General features: G+C 45.0%; 1 protein-coding gene across 2 annotated transcripts in view; it reads left to right on the forward strand.

Moving 5' to 3' along the window:
- The window catches only part of SLAIN1 (SLAIN motif family member 1), a 66,750-nt gene that overhangs the window by 33,948 nt on the left and 14,395 nt on the right, over nt 1-18,407 (forward strand). The window contains exons 3-4 of one of the 2 annotated variants that reach the window (XM_084625599.1): nt 14,788-14,937; nt 16,760-16,909. In XM_084625599.1, coding sequence (XP_084481725.1) covers nt 14,788-14,937; nt 16,760-16,909 — 300 coding nt within the window. The remainder of the gene's footprint in view (nt 1-14,787; nt 14,938-16,759; nt 16,910-18,407) is intronic. The other variant, XM_084625598.1, reaches the window with a different exon arrangement.

Genomic DNA, 18,407 nt, shown 5'->3' on the forward strand with positions numbered 1-18,407 from the left:
GGACACTTGATTCTTGGATATAAAAAGCAAACTGATGATAAGATGAAGACCTCTCCTGGCTTGAAGACGAAAGCACATAAATAGGAATGCAGAGAACAATCCCTTCATGCTTTCTTGGTTGACCCACAGGTTGTGAGAGCAGCTTAGTGCCCTCAAGTTGAACAGAAGTTGGAGGGTATCCTGCACTTTGCATAACTGGGCCTCATGTAGCTAAAATTCAAATTGGGTGTCAGACCCTTTTGTCACCCTTACTAGACCCTGGGCTGGAGCCTAGTGGAATGGAAGGATCCTGGCTCCCATACCACAAACACCTCTGCAGGTCAAAGGGCCTATGCCCCCCATGAGCAAAGACTATCACAACTTGGTGGAGAATGTGGGCAACTTTCCCACCCCTGGACAGAGGGTGGACTGACGGATCCAAACGGTCAGATAATCCCAGATCAGAAGACCTGGGTTTGGGAGATCAGTTGAAATGACCTAGAGCGTCTGTTTAAGTGGATGACTGAGAACCAGCAGCAGGAACAGGTAGCCCAGCAGCAGCAATAGCTCCTGCAGTAAATGGCTGCCCAGCAGCAACAGCTGGTCTGAGATTTAGGGGCACAACAGCAGGAGCAGCAGCAATGATTGCACAACAAGTCTTGGCCTTAATGCAGCCCCAAGGTCTTGCTGGGGCTTCCCCTCCGCAGGGGCTATAAGCCAGAGCCAGGGGACCCCCTCCCATAACCATGAAACTCACAAAGATGGGCCCTGAGGAAGACCCAGAGGCCTTCTTAGTAACAGTTGAATGGGTGGCAATGGCAGCCCAATGGACACCTAGCCAGCTTGGCCACGTGTTGACACTGTACCTAATGGGACCAGTCCACTTGCAGCATCTGTCCCTGGGTGAAAGCAGCTATATTGGACTACCTCGACATCATGGAGGAGACCACCTGAAAGAAGTTCTGAGGGAGAAATACCCCAGGGGAGCCAGACCCTGCATGGGTGCCTAGAAACTGAAAACCCTGTGCTGGTGGTGGTTGAAGTGAGAGATGCAGACTGGACTCAAGGTGGCCAAGCTCATTCTGGTGAAGCAGTTTACCTGTCTGTGGGTAGGGGCTGGGTGCTTAAACACCAGCCAGAGTCCCTAGCCAACATGGTATGACTAATGGAGAATTATTTAGCAGCAGAGACAGCCCTAACTGCCTTGCCCGAGCAGCTGCTGGAGGCCATGGGATTCCCTTGACTCAAGGGAGAGTCCAACCTTGGGAACTGGTGAGCAGACAGGGTGGTGCCTGAAGGACCAGTCTCTTAAGGAGCCCAGCTGGCTACCAAGCCTGCCACCCATAGGAAACCCCAGCCTCTCTGACCCAGGCCCGGACAAAGGACCTTGGGACCATTGTGGACTCCCCTGCATGAAGGCCAGGAGGGAGAGCTAGACAAGGCAGCTACGGAAGGGTGCCCCCAGATATCAGGCCCCTGGCCAGTGGCTTCTCAGCCAACTGCAGGGGTATGCTTTTCACATGGGTGCCTGGGTCACCAGTATCACAAATGCTTCTATAGGGAGTGTGACTGTGGACAGGTGTGGATGGCAGAAAGCCATGCCCATAAGCCCACCCCAGCGAAAGTAACTGTCCCTGTGCAGATAAATGGATCTGAGGTTATTGGACTTGTGGATTCTAGATGTGAGCATGCCCTAGTCTGTGACAACTTAGTCTTCCAGGGGCCTTCAGGGTCTGGAACCATCTTCCTGCAATGTATTCATGAGGACGTTAAATCCTATCCCAGTGCATGAGTGCTGTTGACTATTGGGAAGAACACTAAGTCCCTTGTAGTGAGGCTGGCCTCAACACTAGCCTACGCCAATATCTTGTGTCAGGATTGGGAGTATTTCTCTGAAGTACTGACCATCTCCTAAGACCCCAGAGGAAGTAGCCGAGGAGACCTGGGGAGATGGGAGCCCACAGCTGATGACATTGGCTGGCGTAGGTGAGAACTGGACTCTGAAGAAGGGGGATCCAGCCACAAGGAAACTCTGCCAGAAGGACGTCTTAATTACGAGGCCCTGTTAACCCTCCTACAGGAGGGGGACATTCTGACCAGAGAGACAGATGTCATAAAGGATCAGAGGGAGGACAGAACCTTAAGCTGGGCATGTAACTGACTGCTGGTAGTTACTTGGGAAGTGATAGACTGGATCTCATTATGTTTGAATTTTGTAATAACAGAACGGCTCCAGAAACACCACTGAATGTATTGCTATGCAATACTAAATAAAGGTGCACAAATATAACAATTTAGTCAGACATTCTGATTATGCCTTTCCAGAAATGCTATATTATGCATATTGGATCAGATCCTCAGCGGGTATATCCAGGGACTTAAATGGAGGTACACCAGCTGAGACTCAGTTAATTCTGAGGCCTTATACAACAATTTTATAAAGAAGTTGACTGGTGTGTAATATATGAAATAACAAACTTCTTCAGGTACTCCCATCTCTTATTTGCTCTAGGACAGGCAGTTTTGTTTTTGAAAAAATGACTTTGTAGAGTTAGAACTGAACTGTTCTTTTGAAAACTTTTTTCTCGGGTATCTTCTAACAAATATTCTTTAGCTAAACTAAAGTTGAAAAGTCATTTAATCAAACATGTTCTACTGTATTTGAAGTTGTATTTGACTGTTCTTGATTATATTAAACTAATGCGGGAAGAGGATTTAACTCCCCCCCCCCCCCACCCCACCTCCCCCAGCAACCTTTAACTTTGCTTTGATAGAAACTACCCTGGGTACTTAGAATTTTGGAGGTAAATTTTATGTTGTTGCAAATGAGAGAAACAAGTACAGGGATTATTGTATGGTTCCTCAGTAATCAGACGATCTGAGAGCCTGGGAAGTCACAGTACTTGGGTACCACAGGGATCGATGCAATATAAAAGTTGGAGAGAGTTTATTCTTAATAGTTTCATTTTTAACTGCTTTCAGTTTGGGGTTTAGGCTACGATAATATTATTTTCATCTGAGTATACAAAAAGTGCGTTGGGAATACAATTATTTTGATAATTACTGCCAAGAATTTTGTTTGATATTTGAGAAAATGTTCTGTAACACTTTGCTTTCCATTATGTCATTATGACCATTGATAACTATGTATTTGTGTATTCAACTGCAGTACAGTTCTGGGAAAAAAACACAACAAAAGCAGGCTTTAAATGTAGGCATACTTAACCTGTTGTGCGTAACAAAACAACTTTTGACTGGGCAACTATTTTAGACCAGGTCTTTTAATATAGAAAGTACTCTTCAGTGTAAGTTGCACTGACTAAAGATTGTTGCAGTTAAATCTAATGGGAATTACGCTGTCTGTTTAAAATAAAATGCAAATGTGTCAAATATTTTCTCACTGTGTTTTACAGGCTGTTTCTTTGACAATGTTTACGGTCACGTTGGATTTTATAGGTGGTATGCAATTGCTAGGTGGTTCTCTCTTTAAAAAAAAAAATTAAGGCATAGAAGAGGAAGGATGGTTCAGTAATTAGAACACTATTCAGGGCCATACAGACATTTATGGGGGCCTGGGACAAAGTATGAAACTGCCCCCGCCCCCACTATTGAAGGGAGGTGAGGGGAGTGGGTGGATTGGAGAGTGAGCTCAACCCACACTGACCTGGCAGTGGCAGCTTGGCTTCTGTCTTACAGGGCTGGACCAGGCTCCACACTCTGGGTGTTGTGACCTGGTGTGCAGCGTCGCAATGCCACTCAGGTTTGGCCAGGCTGCTCCTCCATCGTGAACTCCACTCTGCCCAGGGGTCCCAGAGACCAGAAGATGCCCGCCACCTCCTTTAACAACCCCATGAATTTTTGAAATGCCTTTTCCTGATTGCCTGGCTTGGCAAGCAAACCTAGAAGCTCTCCATTGTTGTGTGCAGCTGCCCAATCGACCATGCCAGCTACACAGTCCAGATATGATCATGCCTGGAGTAGACAAGAGGTATTGGATTTCCTGGGCTTGTGGAGGGAAAGTGCTATGCAGGTGCTGTTACAAAGCAGTGGTAGAAACATGGACATCTATGAGCAGATTGCCCAGGAGTTGCAGGCAAAGACATACAACAGGGATCAGCAGCAGTGCTGTGTGAAAGCAAAGGAACTGTGGCAGGCATACCAGAATCCAGTGCCAAGATGCAGACCTGGTGCTTTTACAATGAGCTGCATGCTTTACTTGGTGGAGACTCTTCCAGCACGTCTCAGAGCACTGTGGATACCTCAGAGGAACCCGAGACACAATGCAACCACCCCCCCACCGCCATGAATAGCAAGGTGGAGGAGGATGGGGGTACATGCCACTGAAAGGGTCCAGCTATGCCGCAAGCCAGGACCTGTTTGGGACCTTAGTCCTGGCAGTTTAACACGGGCAAGCCTGATGCAGGGGAAGGAACCTTGGGTAAGTAGGTGTATGCATTTCCCATTACAATGTTTAAATGTAATGATGGGGCACATAGCATGACATACTTATTGATTTTTTTCTTCATTAATTTACTTGTACTAGAAGATGTAGTGGTACAACAAAGAAAGGTAGAGCTGTTATCTGCTTTTCATTCCCCTGTAGAGTTAGGCAGGGTGGGGGATACAGGGAAGGTTGTTTATGTATACAGGAATGTCCGTTGAATCATCCTGAGGGAACTCGATGAAACTTTCATGGAGGTACTCTGCAGTCCTTTCCTGAAGGGTTTCTGGGGATGGAAGTCTTACTACTTCCTCTGTGGTAGGACACTTTTCCACAACACAACATAACTTCGGCAGGTACCATTGCAGTAAACAGGCTAGTGGCATACGGTCTCAAGTGGCTTCAGGACACCAGCAGCAGCTGTGCTCTCTGTGCCTTTGTCACCCTCCAGAGTGAGTGATCTGCTAAAATCATCACTGCCTGTGGAAAACAGTGCCAGTATTCAGAACCATTGCCCTATACTTGTATTGTTTCATGCAACTGAAGAATTCCCTCCTCATTTTTCCTCCAATTCCTCCCCTTTTGTGGACCATACTTATGGCTGATACTGTGAGTTGTGTGGTATGCAAGCGCTCCATAGCTGAACTGTCAATAAGCACAGGGCTGTCCTTATCCATACACAAATTACGCAGCTGCGTAGGGCACCAGGACATTTGGGGCACCAAATGTCCTGGTGCCCTACTGCTGCTCCAGTGGCCAGCCCAATCCCCCTGGCTGGCTGAGCCGTCCAGGAAAGCTGCTTCCGCCCCGTGCCCACTCCACCCCTTCGTCATAGCCTCTGCCCCCACTCCAGCCCTTCCCCTGGGCTGCGTCCCGGGGGACTGCAGCAGGGGTCGGGCACGCCCTGCACTCACTGAGCGGCGGGAAGTGGAGAGACCTGGCCCCAAACCGCTCCGCCGTCTTGTGCTGGGGGCAGTTTCCACCTGCCCCCCAAGCCTACTCCTGCCCCCCCGCAGAGGCCTGGGTACGCCCCTCTGCAGGGGCCTGGGGCCAGCGTAAGGCACCACAATGTCTAGGGACAGCCCTGAATAAGCATCTCTTGATTAAAACTTACAGGATCAAGGGAACAGAATTCTGCAATGTTAACTTTCACTTTCTGTTATGACTATACTTAAAATGATACCTCTGTTTGTTTGTTTTGTCTATAGCTGATGTTGTTGTGGCCTTGAGGGGGTCCCCCCCCCCTACTCGTCGAATGCCTGTGCTAGATTAGGAGGAGAAAGAAGCGGACTCAGGATGACTTGTTCAGTGAGATACTGAACACCGCTGCTGAACACAAGGCCTGGAGGGTGAATATTTCAGACGCTATGGAGAATATTTCAGACACAGGAAAAAGAGAGGGAGATGCCCCAGGATGTAATGGGGCTTCTTCAGCAGCAAACAGATGCTGTAGACTCTTGTGCATCTACGGGTTCAACAAGCACAGGTTTGATTCCCTTTGTAGTCACTGAGAACTCCATTTTAGCGCCTCCTTACACTCCACCCAATCCCCATCATTTGATGTGGCATCAGGGATCACATCTCTAACTCTACTACTCCACACCAGTGGACAGAAAGGACAATCACAGTTTCACATAACCTGACCACTGAGCGTGAAGATTGGTATATGTATAGCGAAAATGGATTGAAGTGGACATGAATATTCTTTTGTCTTGTTTAGTTCTGTTCCTTTAATTTATTTCTGAAGTTTTGATTGTATTTGTTTTTTTTTAATCATACATAGTTTCTATGCACTGGTTTTGGTACGCAACTAAAAAAAATCTATTTTTGGGAATGTAATTTGTCTTTATTTCACAACATATGATACAGAATGCCTAGCGCTACTGAAATAACCCACTACTTGATATTGTACAGGTCAACAGAACTCATGGGATTAGTGACACACACAGACTAATAATTCTAAAGGTACAGGAAGCACTGCAAAATTAATAGGTAGATGGCCCTTATATAAATCCATGGTACACCCACATCTTGAATACTGCGTACAGATGTGGTCCCCTCATCTCAAAAAAGATATACTGGCATTAGAAAAGGTTCAGAAAAGGGCAATTAAAATGATTGGGGGTTTGGAACGGGTCCCATATGAGGAGAGATTAAAGAGGCTAGGACTTTTCAGCTTGGAAAAGAGGAGACTAAAGAGGAATATGATAGAGGTCTATAAAATCATGAGTGGTGTGGAGAAAGTGAATAAGGAAAAATTATTTACTTGTTCCCATCATATAAGAACTAGGGGCCACCAAATGAAATTAATGGACAGCAGGTTTAAAACAAATAAAAGGAAGTTCTTCACTCAGCGCACAGTCAACCTGTGGAACTCCTTGCCCTGAGAAGGTTGTGAAGGCTAGGATTATAACAGGGTTTAAAAGAGAACTGGATAAATTCATGGAGGTTAAGTCCATTAATGGCTATTAGCCAGGATGGGTAAGGAATGGTGTCCCTAGCCTCTGTTTGTCAGAGGGTGGAGATGGATGGCAGGAGAGAGATTGCTTGATCATTACCTGTTAGGTTCATTCCTTCTGGGGCACCTGGCATTGGCTACTGTCGGAAGACAGAATACTGGGCTAGATGGACCTTTGGTCTGACCCAGTATGACTGTTCTTATAGCCTCACCGCAGTTCTGGAACCCCATTGCTGCTAATCTATTGACTATGTCCTGCACATGGCTGATAGTCAATATCCTGCATCGCAGGACATGCTGGACATTTGCATGAACAATGGCCCTTGCTGTGGATTTTCCAACTCCAAAACGATTTCCCTCTAACTAGTTGCAATTTGGTGTTGCAAGCTTCCAGAGTGTAATGGCCACTCAATTCTCAATGGTCAGTTCAGCCCTCATTCTGGTGTCCCTGCACTGGAGGTCTGGGGCGACCTTAGCCCGTAGATCCAGGAATGTGGCCTTTCACATCCAAAAGTTCTGCAGCTGCTGCTTGTTGTCCCAAACCTTCATTACGATGCAATCCCACCAGTCAGTGCTCGTTTCTCAGGCCCAGAAGTGGCACTCCACTGTCTGCAGCTGCTCCATTAATGCCACCAACAACCTGGAAGTGGTTTTTGCTGTATCCCACAGTGCTCTCTCCTCCGAGAAATTGTCATGTTCCTCGCTGCTGTGGCGGTTCTTGTGGCTCTGCAAATACTGAAGGATCATGCGTCCTTTGTTTGAAACACTCATGAAAAGATGCAGAGCTTTGTGCGATCCATGCTTCTGTCCAGCATGGCAGACAGCGACAAGTGCTTTGTGGGATTTTACAAAGAAGAGTGAAAATTATGGGATTGGGATGGCATTATGAGATGGTTGCATGATGCAGATTTGACTTCTCCCTCCCAGTCACCCCTGCACACTTGTTTCTGCCCCACTATGTATTGCCTGTACTTCTCAAAAGACCGTGTGCTGGATTATGGCGAGTGGCCCACTGGGATACCGACCCATGGTGCACCGCACTGTGCATTGACACCAGCACTCCTGGCAAGCAGGTGCAATGCTTGTGCAAAGAGGCAAGTATGTACCTGCATGAGTGATATACTGACTGTGGTGGCTTTATGCTGATGTAACTTGCATTGACTGAAGCTTGTAATATGGACATGGCCGCAGATTTAGGGGGCACTGAGATCCACAAAACTCACTGCTTGACTGTTGCCTAAACTCATGTGGCACCTCAGTTTTTGCTGTAAAAGTTGCTGAGGTACCTAAGTTTCTGCCTCAGGGGAAATGCACTGCTGCCTCAGGCAGGGACATGGATGCCTGTCTCACAGGTAAGGCCCTGTGTGATCCTTAAACCGGATGAAGATACACATTTCTCTGCCTAGCTCTCTGGCAGAGCCTGATTCAGTAGGTGTGCTGAGGGGCCACCTAACTCCACACAACATGGGTGAAGGAGGCTGCCTCCCTTATAAACTTTAGCCCAGGGGTTAGGGCACTCACCTGGGATGTGGGAGACCCCAGTTCTCTCCTCCACTGCCTGATGAGGAGAAGGGATTTGAACAGGCAGTTCTCACTTCTCAAGTGAGTGCCCTAATCACTGGGCTATAAAGTCATTCGCAGTCTCTGCTGACCCAATTAACATTCAGTTATTTAATACAGAGCAGAACAACTTCACCAAAAGGGATGGAGGGAGACCCACATCAGACTATCAGATAGAGCAGCTGAGATTTATGCTGGGGTTATTTTAGTTGTTAGCTTTGCACTCAGGAAAAAAAAGGCACTTTGCATCTTCTGAACAAAAAAGTGAAAAGACAGGAACATCAAGGAAGCCGCAAGAGGGTTGTGTGGGATGGAGAGAGAGTTGGAGACAATGATAGATTCAAAGTGACTGCAAATGTGCGTGAAGCAGTTGAAATGTGGCTCTCTGCTGATGGCAAAGTTCCTACCGCTAACTAGATGGCTGAAGAAATTGTTGCTATGGTTATAAAAGTACTGAATAAACTTCTAAAACAAAGCATAGAGGCTACCTCATCTGATGATAGTTGAGATTATTAATCTGGAAACACCACTGCACTAGCTAGAAAGTCAAGATACTGATTGTGTAAACATATTACACTTGATGAATTTAGTATATATAAGTGCCTCTGCCCAACTTTCAATTTTGCAGGTACAATTTGGTGTCTGCAAACAGCAACTCTAGTAATTTTTAGCATGAGTTTCACAATGCTTTTTTTTTTTCTTTAAAGCCCCAGCCCATGGAGGCATTTAATTAGCGAGAATCTAAACTTCCATTTAAAAAAAGTTTCTAGCACTCATGGTTGCAGAGAAAAGCTTGAAAACATGGCTTGAGTGTACCCCAAAATTTAAAAAACAACAAACAAAAAAAACCCAGAAGGTGTTACAGTCCTGGCTGTCCCCCTTGTGGACGGTGAACAGATTGCTATATTGGACCCAACCTTTGAATTCCATGTGATTTCACACTCCCTGGGTCTTACTCCTAGGCATTCTGGCAATACAAATAATAATAATAATTAATAATGATGTTTATGGCTCCTAGCCCTACCTCTCTCAGGTGTGCTTCCCAGGTGCAGACCCCATGCCTTGACACCTCTCTTGGTTGCAAAACAACATAGCCCAGTTGCCTTGACCCTGGAACTAGTGCTCAGCCCTCCCAAGCTCTCCTCCTCCCCCCACCCCCCAAATAGTTTATGCATGTTTTCCCAGAGTTCCACCCTCCGTGACCTCTGGTGTGTAGGTTAGCTCTTTGGAGATAAAGTGGCAGAGATACTGTAAGGAACACACATGGTTTGCAGACGAACTTCTTAAACATATTGTGACAAAGTGCCTCCTCTACCTTGGTGGGTCTTGTGCTTATTGGCGGATTTGCTCGCCTTGGAGCTTCACGGCAGCCCTCAGCTTGGCAGTTTTTCTGAATTCACAGTCCAGGTCGACGACTCCTGTGTCTGACCAGGATTTAGGGGGAACCAGGGCCCTGTGGAATGCAGCTGTCTAGAGTGCCTCCTAGAACAGCTGTGCGACAGCTACAGCTCCCTGGGCTGCTTCCCCATGGCCTCCTCCCAACCCCTTCTTTATCCACACTACAGGATCTTCCTCCTGGTGTCTGATAATGCTTGTACACCTCAGTTCTCACTCTCAGCTCCTAGTGCCTCTTGCTCCCAGCTCCTCACATGCATCCCACAAACTGAATTGAGCTCCTTTTTAAAACCCAGGTGCCCTGATTAGCCTGCCTTAATTGATTCTAGCAGCTTCTTGATTGGCTGCAGGTATTCTAATCAGCCTGTCTTAATTGTCTCCAGAAGGTTCCTGATTGTTCTGGAACCTTCCCTGTTACCTTACCCAGGGAAAAGGGACCTACTTAGCCTGGGGCTTATATATCTGCCTTCTATTACTCTCCTATAGCCATCTGGCCCGACCCTGTCACAATATATACACTTTAGTCAGACAGCACAACATATTTCTAGATCTATGAAAAAACAATCACCTGACTACGACCCTTCCTCTGGACTTCTAACCGCTCCCTGAAATCTTGGGAGATTTGGTTGGTGTCCTTCAGCAGGGCCCAGTCCCCCTTGCCTAGAGCTGACTGAAATTCAGAATTTCCTGGGCTGCGTGGCTCTCGTGGCAGCTGGCTCATCAGGCTGTGGGAGTCAAGTAGAGCAGGAAAGTACTGGCCTGGGAGTCTGGAAGCACTGAGGACTCTGGCCTTGGGGCAGTTAGGATAGCTGGGCTGCTCAGAGCCACAGACCTTGGAAGCCTGGAGTCCCTAGCAGTCCACCAGACAATCTGACCAAAACCAGACGGTTCTGATGGAATCCTGCTTGTGGTGTGTCATAAGGTCATAGAACCTGGTATGTTTCCACAAAACTTTTTGGGTTTGATGAATTGGAATTTTCTGATGAAACTCCTGCCTGTTCTGCTTCTCTTGCTAGAGAGCCTGTCTCTTTTTTTTTTTAAAACTAGTCTAAGACACCGTTTCTTTTTCTATCTTTCTGCTGGGGTTTTTCCATCCCCACCCCCTCTCCACTGTGGGCTGCTGGCATAGAGGGTTGTTAACAGTCAGTGGCTCTGCCCCCATTGTCCCACCAGGGCAAGGCTAGTCAATTGTTGATAGCCCTTGGATGACTCTCTCATTCAGGGTCAGTGACAGCTAGGCACCAGCCTCTTCCACCCCCCAACAGAAGAGAGATGATGCAATCCAAGAGGATGGTTACACAGTGTACAGTGAAGGATGAATCAAAGTTATATCCAAAATGGAGCCTGAAATACGACATGGTTTTCACAGAATCAAATTGGGGACACAGACATAGCCCCAAACTATCATAGAAGGCAAATATTTGTTTATCTTATTATTATTTTATTTTATTTTTAAATCTCATGATATAAGGTAAACTTATGATTTTGGGGGGCTTGACTCATGACATTTGAATTCTTGGGGCTGCCAATACTGTAAATGTACCTTCAATTTTTGGCTCAAATGACATTGCAAATAAGACGTGGGCAGCGGTTCGCTGTTTCAGGCCAACGGGGGCTGCGGGAAGCGGTGCGGGCTGAGGGATGTGCTGGCCGCCGCTTCCTGCAGCCCCCATTGGCCTGGAACGGTGAACCACGGCCAGTGGGAGCTGTGATTGGCCAAACCTACGGATGCTGCAGGTAAACAAACCGGCCCGACTCGCCAGCGGATTTCCCTGATGGGCCGCGTGCCAAAGGTTGCTGATCCCTGGTATAGACGTAGCATACCACAAGTTGTCCATTTACTAAATATAGCCCAAGACCAAAACCTCAAATCCAAAAAATTTGTAAATTCCAATTTGATTTGAACTTTGTTGTTTGAGGCCATCTGAGGTTATTATCTGGGATCTGGGGCTTTAAGAAAAATACCAAATATAGTGTAAGACTTATGATAAAATAATGTGTTGGCCACACTGTGTCAATGCAGGATCAGGCCTAAGCATTCTTCGTTTCCTTATTTAACATTTTATCTTATATTCTGGGGTGGAAGACTGTCTATTGGCAACAGTTAATGACGTGCAAATCCTTGCATGCTGTAGTAGCTTTTTATTATGTTAATCAGTGCAGCCTCAGAATCAGTCTAGGGTAAAATCATTACCTATTCCAGGTTTTTGGTGAGTTTATAAATTTTTACATTAATTTCACATTTTCTCACACATACATACTCCCTTCCTCCAATCCATCTGTTTATGACTTCAGCTTGGTATGTGAGTTCTCTGAACCTTGCTCTGTTGTCTTTGTGAGTACTGTGGAAATATTTATTTTGTGTGCTTTGTTTTGATTTGTTTTTAAATTCAAGTGTAATGAAAACTTTTTGTAAATTTGATTCTAAACAGTGGTGTTTACTAAATAAATATAACCCTAGTGAAGTTTAAAGGCTATAAAATGATTTTTTAGCATATGGTGCTTAAACCTTTCAAAACAAGCAACATAAGTTTTTGACCCATTTCCATCTAAAATATATTTGTTACCCCGCCCAGCTTTTCCTGAGATCACATACTGAAAGAGTAATGTGGAATCATCTTGTTTGCCATAAATACTAATTGTGTTCTTAATGTGAGTTCTACTCTGAGTTACAATAACTGTAGCTTTGTCCTTGGTGGGCCTGTTCACAGTAGTTATTGTACAAAGTAATGAATGCTGTTTGTTTGTGCTGTATTGTTGACCGCATCTGTGGGTGAGAACATGCAGGCAGCAAATTGGCCTGGCCAATGATCAAACTCTTACAAAACAGTATCTTTTGTTAGGCAAGAGAATAAAATCACAAGAATTGTTACTATAGTCCTTTGCTATTGAATGATGACTTTTAACTAGAGGTGCTAAATGTTAGAGTTAAAAAATTACACATACAGCTGCCTTGTGCCTTTTTAAAAGATGTACTGCATAGTTTAACTCCGTTTGGGTGAAATTGGTGGGTTTCAGTAACTAATGCTAAGGACTGATAGCACTGACCTATCTAGAGCTAGGAATGATGTTGCTAGGCATTTTTCAGTGGTCTGTATACGACACTGCCAGTGCACCTATGACCTCAGAACTTTATTTTTATTTTTTTATTTTTGAGGGGTGGAGGAAGTGTATAATCTTGCAAAATGGAGAGAGTAGCGATAATTCCTAGGGGAGAGGGGGGCAGGTTTTCACTTTGTATTATTATGCCCTGATCATTCTCCAGTCTAGCTTTTGCTTACTGAGAGAGGGACTCTTGGGCATTGCAAATCCTTCACTTCCATGCCTGACTGCTTTGTTCGTCATTTGGTAATAATGAGCTGTTTCTTTTTTCTCTGTAGCAATGCTGCCGCTGTTCTGTGCAATAGCAGCCCTAGAGGGAGCGGTTCAGTACTGGCCCCAGTGGGTGGTGCAAAAGGACCAAAATTCCCTACATGGCCCAAGAATACCCTTTGATGAGAGAAGGGAAACCGGGGGTGAGGAGGAAGAGGGAGGGGAATCCTTTTGGACAGCTGACAAGCCACTTGAACCTGTAGAGTTGAGCAGGGGGACTTGGTACACTTTCTTCCCGCCCAATGAACCATCCACAATGGTTATGCTGAGAAGGGGGACCTGGTGTTTCATCATACTACTTATCTACCCTGCAAAATAGTTTCCAGCTGCATGGATCTATCAAGGATAATGGGTGGATGGGCTGAATAGTGTGTAAAGACATTACACAATATAGAGCATAGATATATCTCAGACCTTCTGAGTGTCAAAAGGCCCTTTTTCCTCAGTGGGTCTGGTAGAGTCACAATAGGCAGAGGCCTGTGAAAACTTAAAAGGCATATGATCATGGTAGTGCCTCCCCTATCCCTGCCATGTGGCCATGGGAGAAAACTGCAGAGAGAAGCCAGCCAGAGACTCCAGCTGGTAGGAGCAGAAACAGCCAAGGCAGGGACCTCTGGCCATTCAGAAACTTTTCTGCAGTTTTGACTGGATTTTCTCTGCCCGGGGCTGATTGGCTGTTTGCTCCAGCCCTCTCCTTCCCCCACCGCTCCTTCACAGTCTCTTCACGTCAGCTTCACTCCAGACCTGCCCCTCGTACTCTCTTTTCCCCTTCTCAGTCCCACTGAGCCTCCCTTCAGTTTCCAACAACCCTGCCCCCAAACCAATTTAATTCAATTTTCCTGGTTACGTTTTTTTGTTGTTTTTTTTAAAGTGTACTGAATAAGCCTTTTTTGCCTTTGCCTATTGTGGGCTCTCTCTTTTGTTGCTGAGCAGACCAGATACAGTACCTTGCCATCTTTGTTAAGAAATCTGTTGAAAAATAGGTGGCCTGTTTTGTAATTTGCTTGATCCTCCAAAAAAAAAAAAAAAAAAAGTCATGCTTATGTAACCAGGAACTTAATACAGTAAACGGAAGAAAAATGTATGACAAGAAGCTTAAAAGCTTGGAAAGGGATTACAATTGTTTTTAACACTTGATGGGTAAGTGTGGTTTAGTATTCTGTATCTGAAGTCTCATAGCTAATAGCTTAGTTGCATGGCAATTACCAGAAGCAATCTCTTGCAGAAACTCCACAAATCTCTTCAGTAAATTTCAGTTGCTTTATTAATTGCAGTGGATTTGATTTTCTCATGCTGTTAGTGTGTTGACATACAGTCGGCTAAATATCTACTAAAAATGGTATATTAGAAAATTTTAATTTGTGATACGTTTGTTAAAAAAACTCTTCAGAAGCCACAATCCTATTATTAGATGTTGAAGGCTTTTGCTAATTCTCTGTTTTGCTACTGAACTTCAGACCATTTTCTCCTCGTACCCTGAACCAAGAAAAGAGAGTGAACAGATTATGGTTTGACAATTTTCTCTCCCGAAAACAATATTCTATTTATAACCTAAAATTGTTCTTTTCTACATCTGTAACAGCTAGCCGATGGCGGAGCCTCTTCTCTACACCTGTTTCCTTGGCCTTTCCCTATAGTCCTGTTGCAAGACTCACTCCATATAGCAATGGCTTTAATACTCCCAGCTTCTCTAAAACCTCCAATAAAGCAATACTAACACCTGAAAGACCAGGTAATCCTTAACTTTTTAGTGATGTATGATGCTTACAAAATTGCTTTACTAAATCTTATCTTGCTGTACTTTAACTGCAATACATTGTACCTGCTTAGGATGTATAAACTATTAGCTTACTGGTGAGATTTCAAGGATTTTAGGCCTAACGTTTAATTTAATTATAAAATGATCGTGTAGTGGAGTTCATCCTCTATTTTATACAATGAGGTAGCTTTCCTCATCATAAGCAGAGTGTCACTATAACTAGCGAAGATTTACCTGACCAAAAAATTTGTCCGTGCTTGTTGCCCCCTTGAAAGGGGCATGGATAATTGTGGGTGGCTGGGGAAGAGGAGCTTGGGAAGGACATAATTGCATTTCCAAGTAGCCAAAGGAGCAAGTGGCAAAATGCTAGTGTTGCTCCTTTTTCGGTGCAGGGATCAGGAGTTCTTCCTCTGCAAAACTGCAGGGTGGGTGGAGGAGATAATCCCCTTGGAATGAGAAATGTCACATGTTACTGGTAGGTGGTGATAGCTGCAGTCCAAGGGTATTAGCACCAGAAGGGTATGTTGATCTGCACTGGCTCCTCTTCCCTAAGATCCCCCAAATCAGGATCCAGCTAGTGCAGAGAGCCAAACTTGGTCATTGTCACAAGGGGACTGGGAGCAGTAGTTCTTTACACTGAATGGAAACATGATGCATTCCAGAGAGTGACCTTGTTCTCTTGCTCTTCATGACTGGGCGCTGGAGAACCATGAGTGGGCCCTAGAAAGATAACTGACACCTATGGTTACACAGGGACAGACAGTAGCCCATTCTGTTGCTGTGCAGTTGTAGGCAGATGTCCTGTGGGTGGCTAAGGCACGCATTCAAGCAGAGAGAATTGATTCAGGCACCTCCTTTGCTGCTTCAGCTGTAGTAGACTCCCCTCTGGCCCTACTACCATCTAGATCTGCTACTGTAAGATCTTTTGTGGGGTTTTTTTCTCCTCTGATCTTCATAGTCCATGTAATAGTTTCCTCTGAGGAAACTAGTCAAGAAAATGTGTAAGTTCAAATTCTAATTTTGGGAAGCTGGAACAAGAGAAGCTAGTTTGAGGCTGAGAACATAGTGGTGATGGTTGACTATTGTTGTTACACAGTGGCAAATAAACTAGCTTTCCCCCACAAAATTCATTATGATGTGTAAGCTGTGACTACAAAGAGATTAATAGACCCCCTCACAAACTCCAGCCAGACTGCACGTAGAAGCATTGAGTATACCCCAGCCACCCCATAGAATCCAGAAGAAATAGAATCCAGCTTCCTCTCCCATTGTACAGTGTTTGTGGAAGGGAGTGTTGTCCTATGTGTTTGTACAGTGCACTATGGGTTCCCAGTTCTTATTGTCTTTTGGTGCTACTGTAATTTATAAATAATTTAAAGAACAATAAAATTTAAGTACATGAATGTGACTTGGAATCCATACAAGGAGCCGATCTGTTGAAACTGGTGATGTATTTACACGGTTACGTTTCAGGTTAGAACTACACTTTCAGTAAGAAGGGCTCAAATGTTCGAAATGTTTGGGGATGAAAGCTAGCCCAGTCAATCAAACTGTGCTGTGTTAATTGTTTGTTGTCTTTGCTGTACCTAATTTGGGAACAAACAGGGATTTGCACTCCAGGATTGTATCTTCACCTTTTCAAGAGCACTAAATTAACTAGCAAATGTTAGTAGAAAGCTTTTTGTAGTAAATTTCCAAAAGGTTTCAATCTGTACAAAAATATTTGGAATGCAGACCCTTTGTGACATAGCTAATGTACATATTTACTGACTAAAGAATCTATTTTATTGCATAGGTTACATTTCCAGAAGTTCTCCTCTCAGCCCCCAGTCATCAATAGACAGTGAACTGAGCGCCTCCGAACTGGAGGATGATTCCATCTCCATGGGATATAAACTACAGGACCTCACTGATGTGCAGATCATGGCTCGACTGCAGGAAGAGAGTATGTGGCTTTTTTTCTTAAATTATTTTTTAAAATTTCAGTTACACAACTTTCTCAAGAGAACTTATCATTTGAGTTGAAACTTTTCATGCTTGGTCTAAGAACATAAGAATGGTCATACTAGGTCAGACCAAAGGTCCCTCCAGCCCAGTATCCTGTCTACTGACAGTGGCCAATGCCAGGTGCCCCAGAGGGAGTGAACCTAACAGGTAATGATCAAGCGATCTCTCTCCTGCCATCCATCTCCACCCTCTGACAAACAGAGGCTACAGACACCATTCCTTAGCCATTCTGGCTAATAGCCATTAATGGACTTAACCTCCATGAATTTATCCAGTTCTCTTTTAAACCCTGTTATAGTCCTAGCCTTCACAACCTCCTCAGGCAAGGAGTTCCACAGGTTGACTTTGCGCTATGTGAAGAAGAACTTCCTTTTATTTGTTTTAAACCTGCTGTCCATTAATTTCATTTGGTGGCACCTAGTTCTTATATGATGGGAACAAGTAAATAACTTTTCCTTATTCGCTTTCTCCACAGCACTCATGATTTTATATACCTCTATTACAGTGGCTCCCAAACTCGTTCCGCTGCTTGTGCAGGGAAAGCCCCTAGCGGGCCAGCCGGTTTGTTTACCTGCCGCATCCGCAGGTTCGGCCGATTGCGGCTCCCAGTGACCGCAGTTTGCTGCTCCAGGCCAATGGGAGCTGCTGGAAGTGGCGGCCGGTATGTCCCTCGGCCTGCACCGCTTCCAGCAGCTCCCATTGGCCTGGAGCCACGATCGGCCGAACCCGCAGATGCGGCAGGTAAACAAACCGACCGGCCCACCAGGGGCTTTCCCTGCACAAGCGGCAGAACAAGTTTGGGAACCACTGCTCTATCATATCCCCCTTTAGTCTCCTCTTTTCCAAGCTGAAAAGACCTAGTGTCTTTAATCTCTCCTGACATGGGACCTGTTCCAAACCCCCAGTCATTTTAATTGCCCTTTTTTGAACCTTTTCTAATGCCAGTATATCTTTTTTGAGATGAGACCACATCTGTACGCAGTATTCAAGATGTGGGCGTACCATGGGTTTATATAAGGGCAATAAGATATTCTCCATCTTACTCTCTATCCCTTTTTTAATGATTCCTAACATCCCGTTTGCTTTTTTGACTGCTGCTGCACATTGCGTGGACGTCTTCAGAGAACTAGCCACGATGACTCCAAGATCTTTCTCCTGATTAGTTGTAGCTAAATTAGCCCCCATCATATTGTATATATAGTTGGGGTTATTTTTTCCAATGTGCATTACTTTACATTTATCCACATTAAGTTTCATTTGCCGTTTTGTTGCCCAGTCACTGAGTTTTGTGAGATCTTTTTGAAGTTCTTCACAGTCTGCTTTGGTCTTAACTATCTTGAGCAGTTCAGGATTGTCTGCAAACTTTGCCACCTCACTGTTTACCCCTTTCTCCAGATCATTTATGAATAAGTTGAACAGGATTGGTCCTAGGACTT

The sequence above is a fragment of the Lepidochelys olivacea genome (assembly GCF_965140295.1).
Source record: "Lepidochelys olivacea isolate rLepOli2 genome assembly, chromosome: 1".
NCBI classification, from domain to species: Eukaryota; Metazoa; Chordata; order Testudines; family Cheloniidae; genus Lepidochelys; species Lepidochelys olivacea.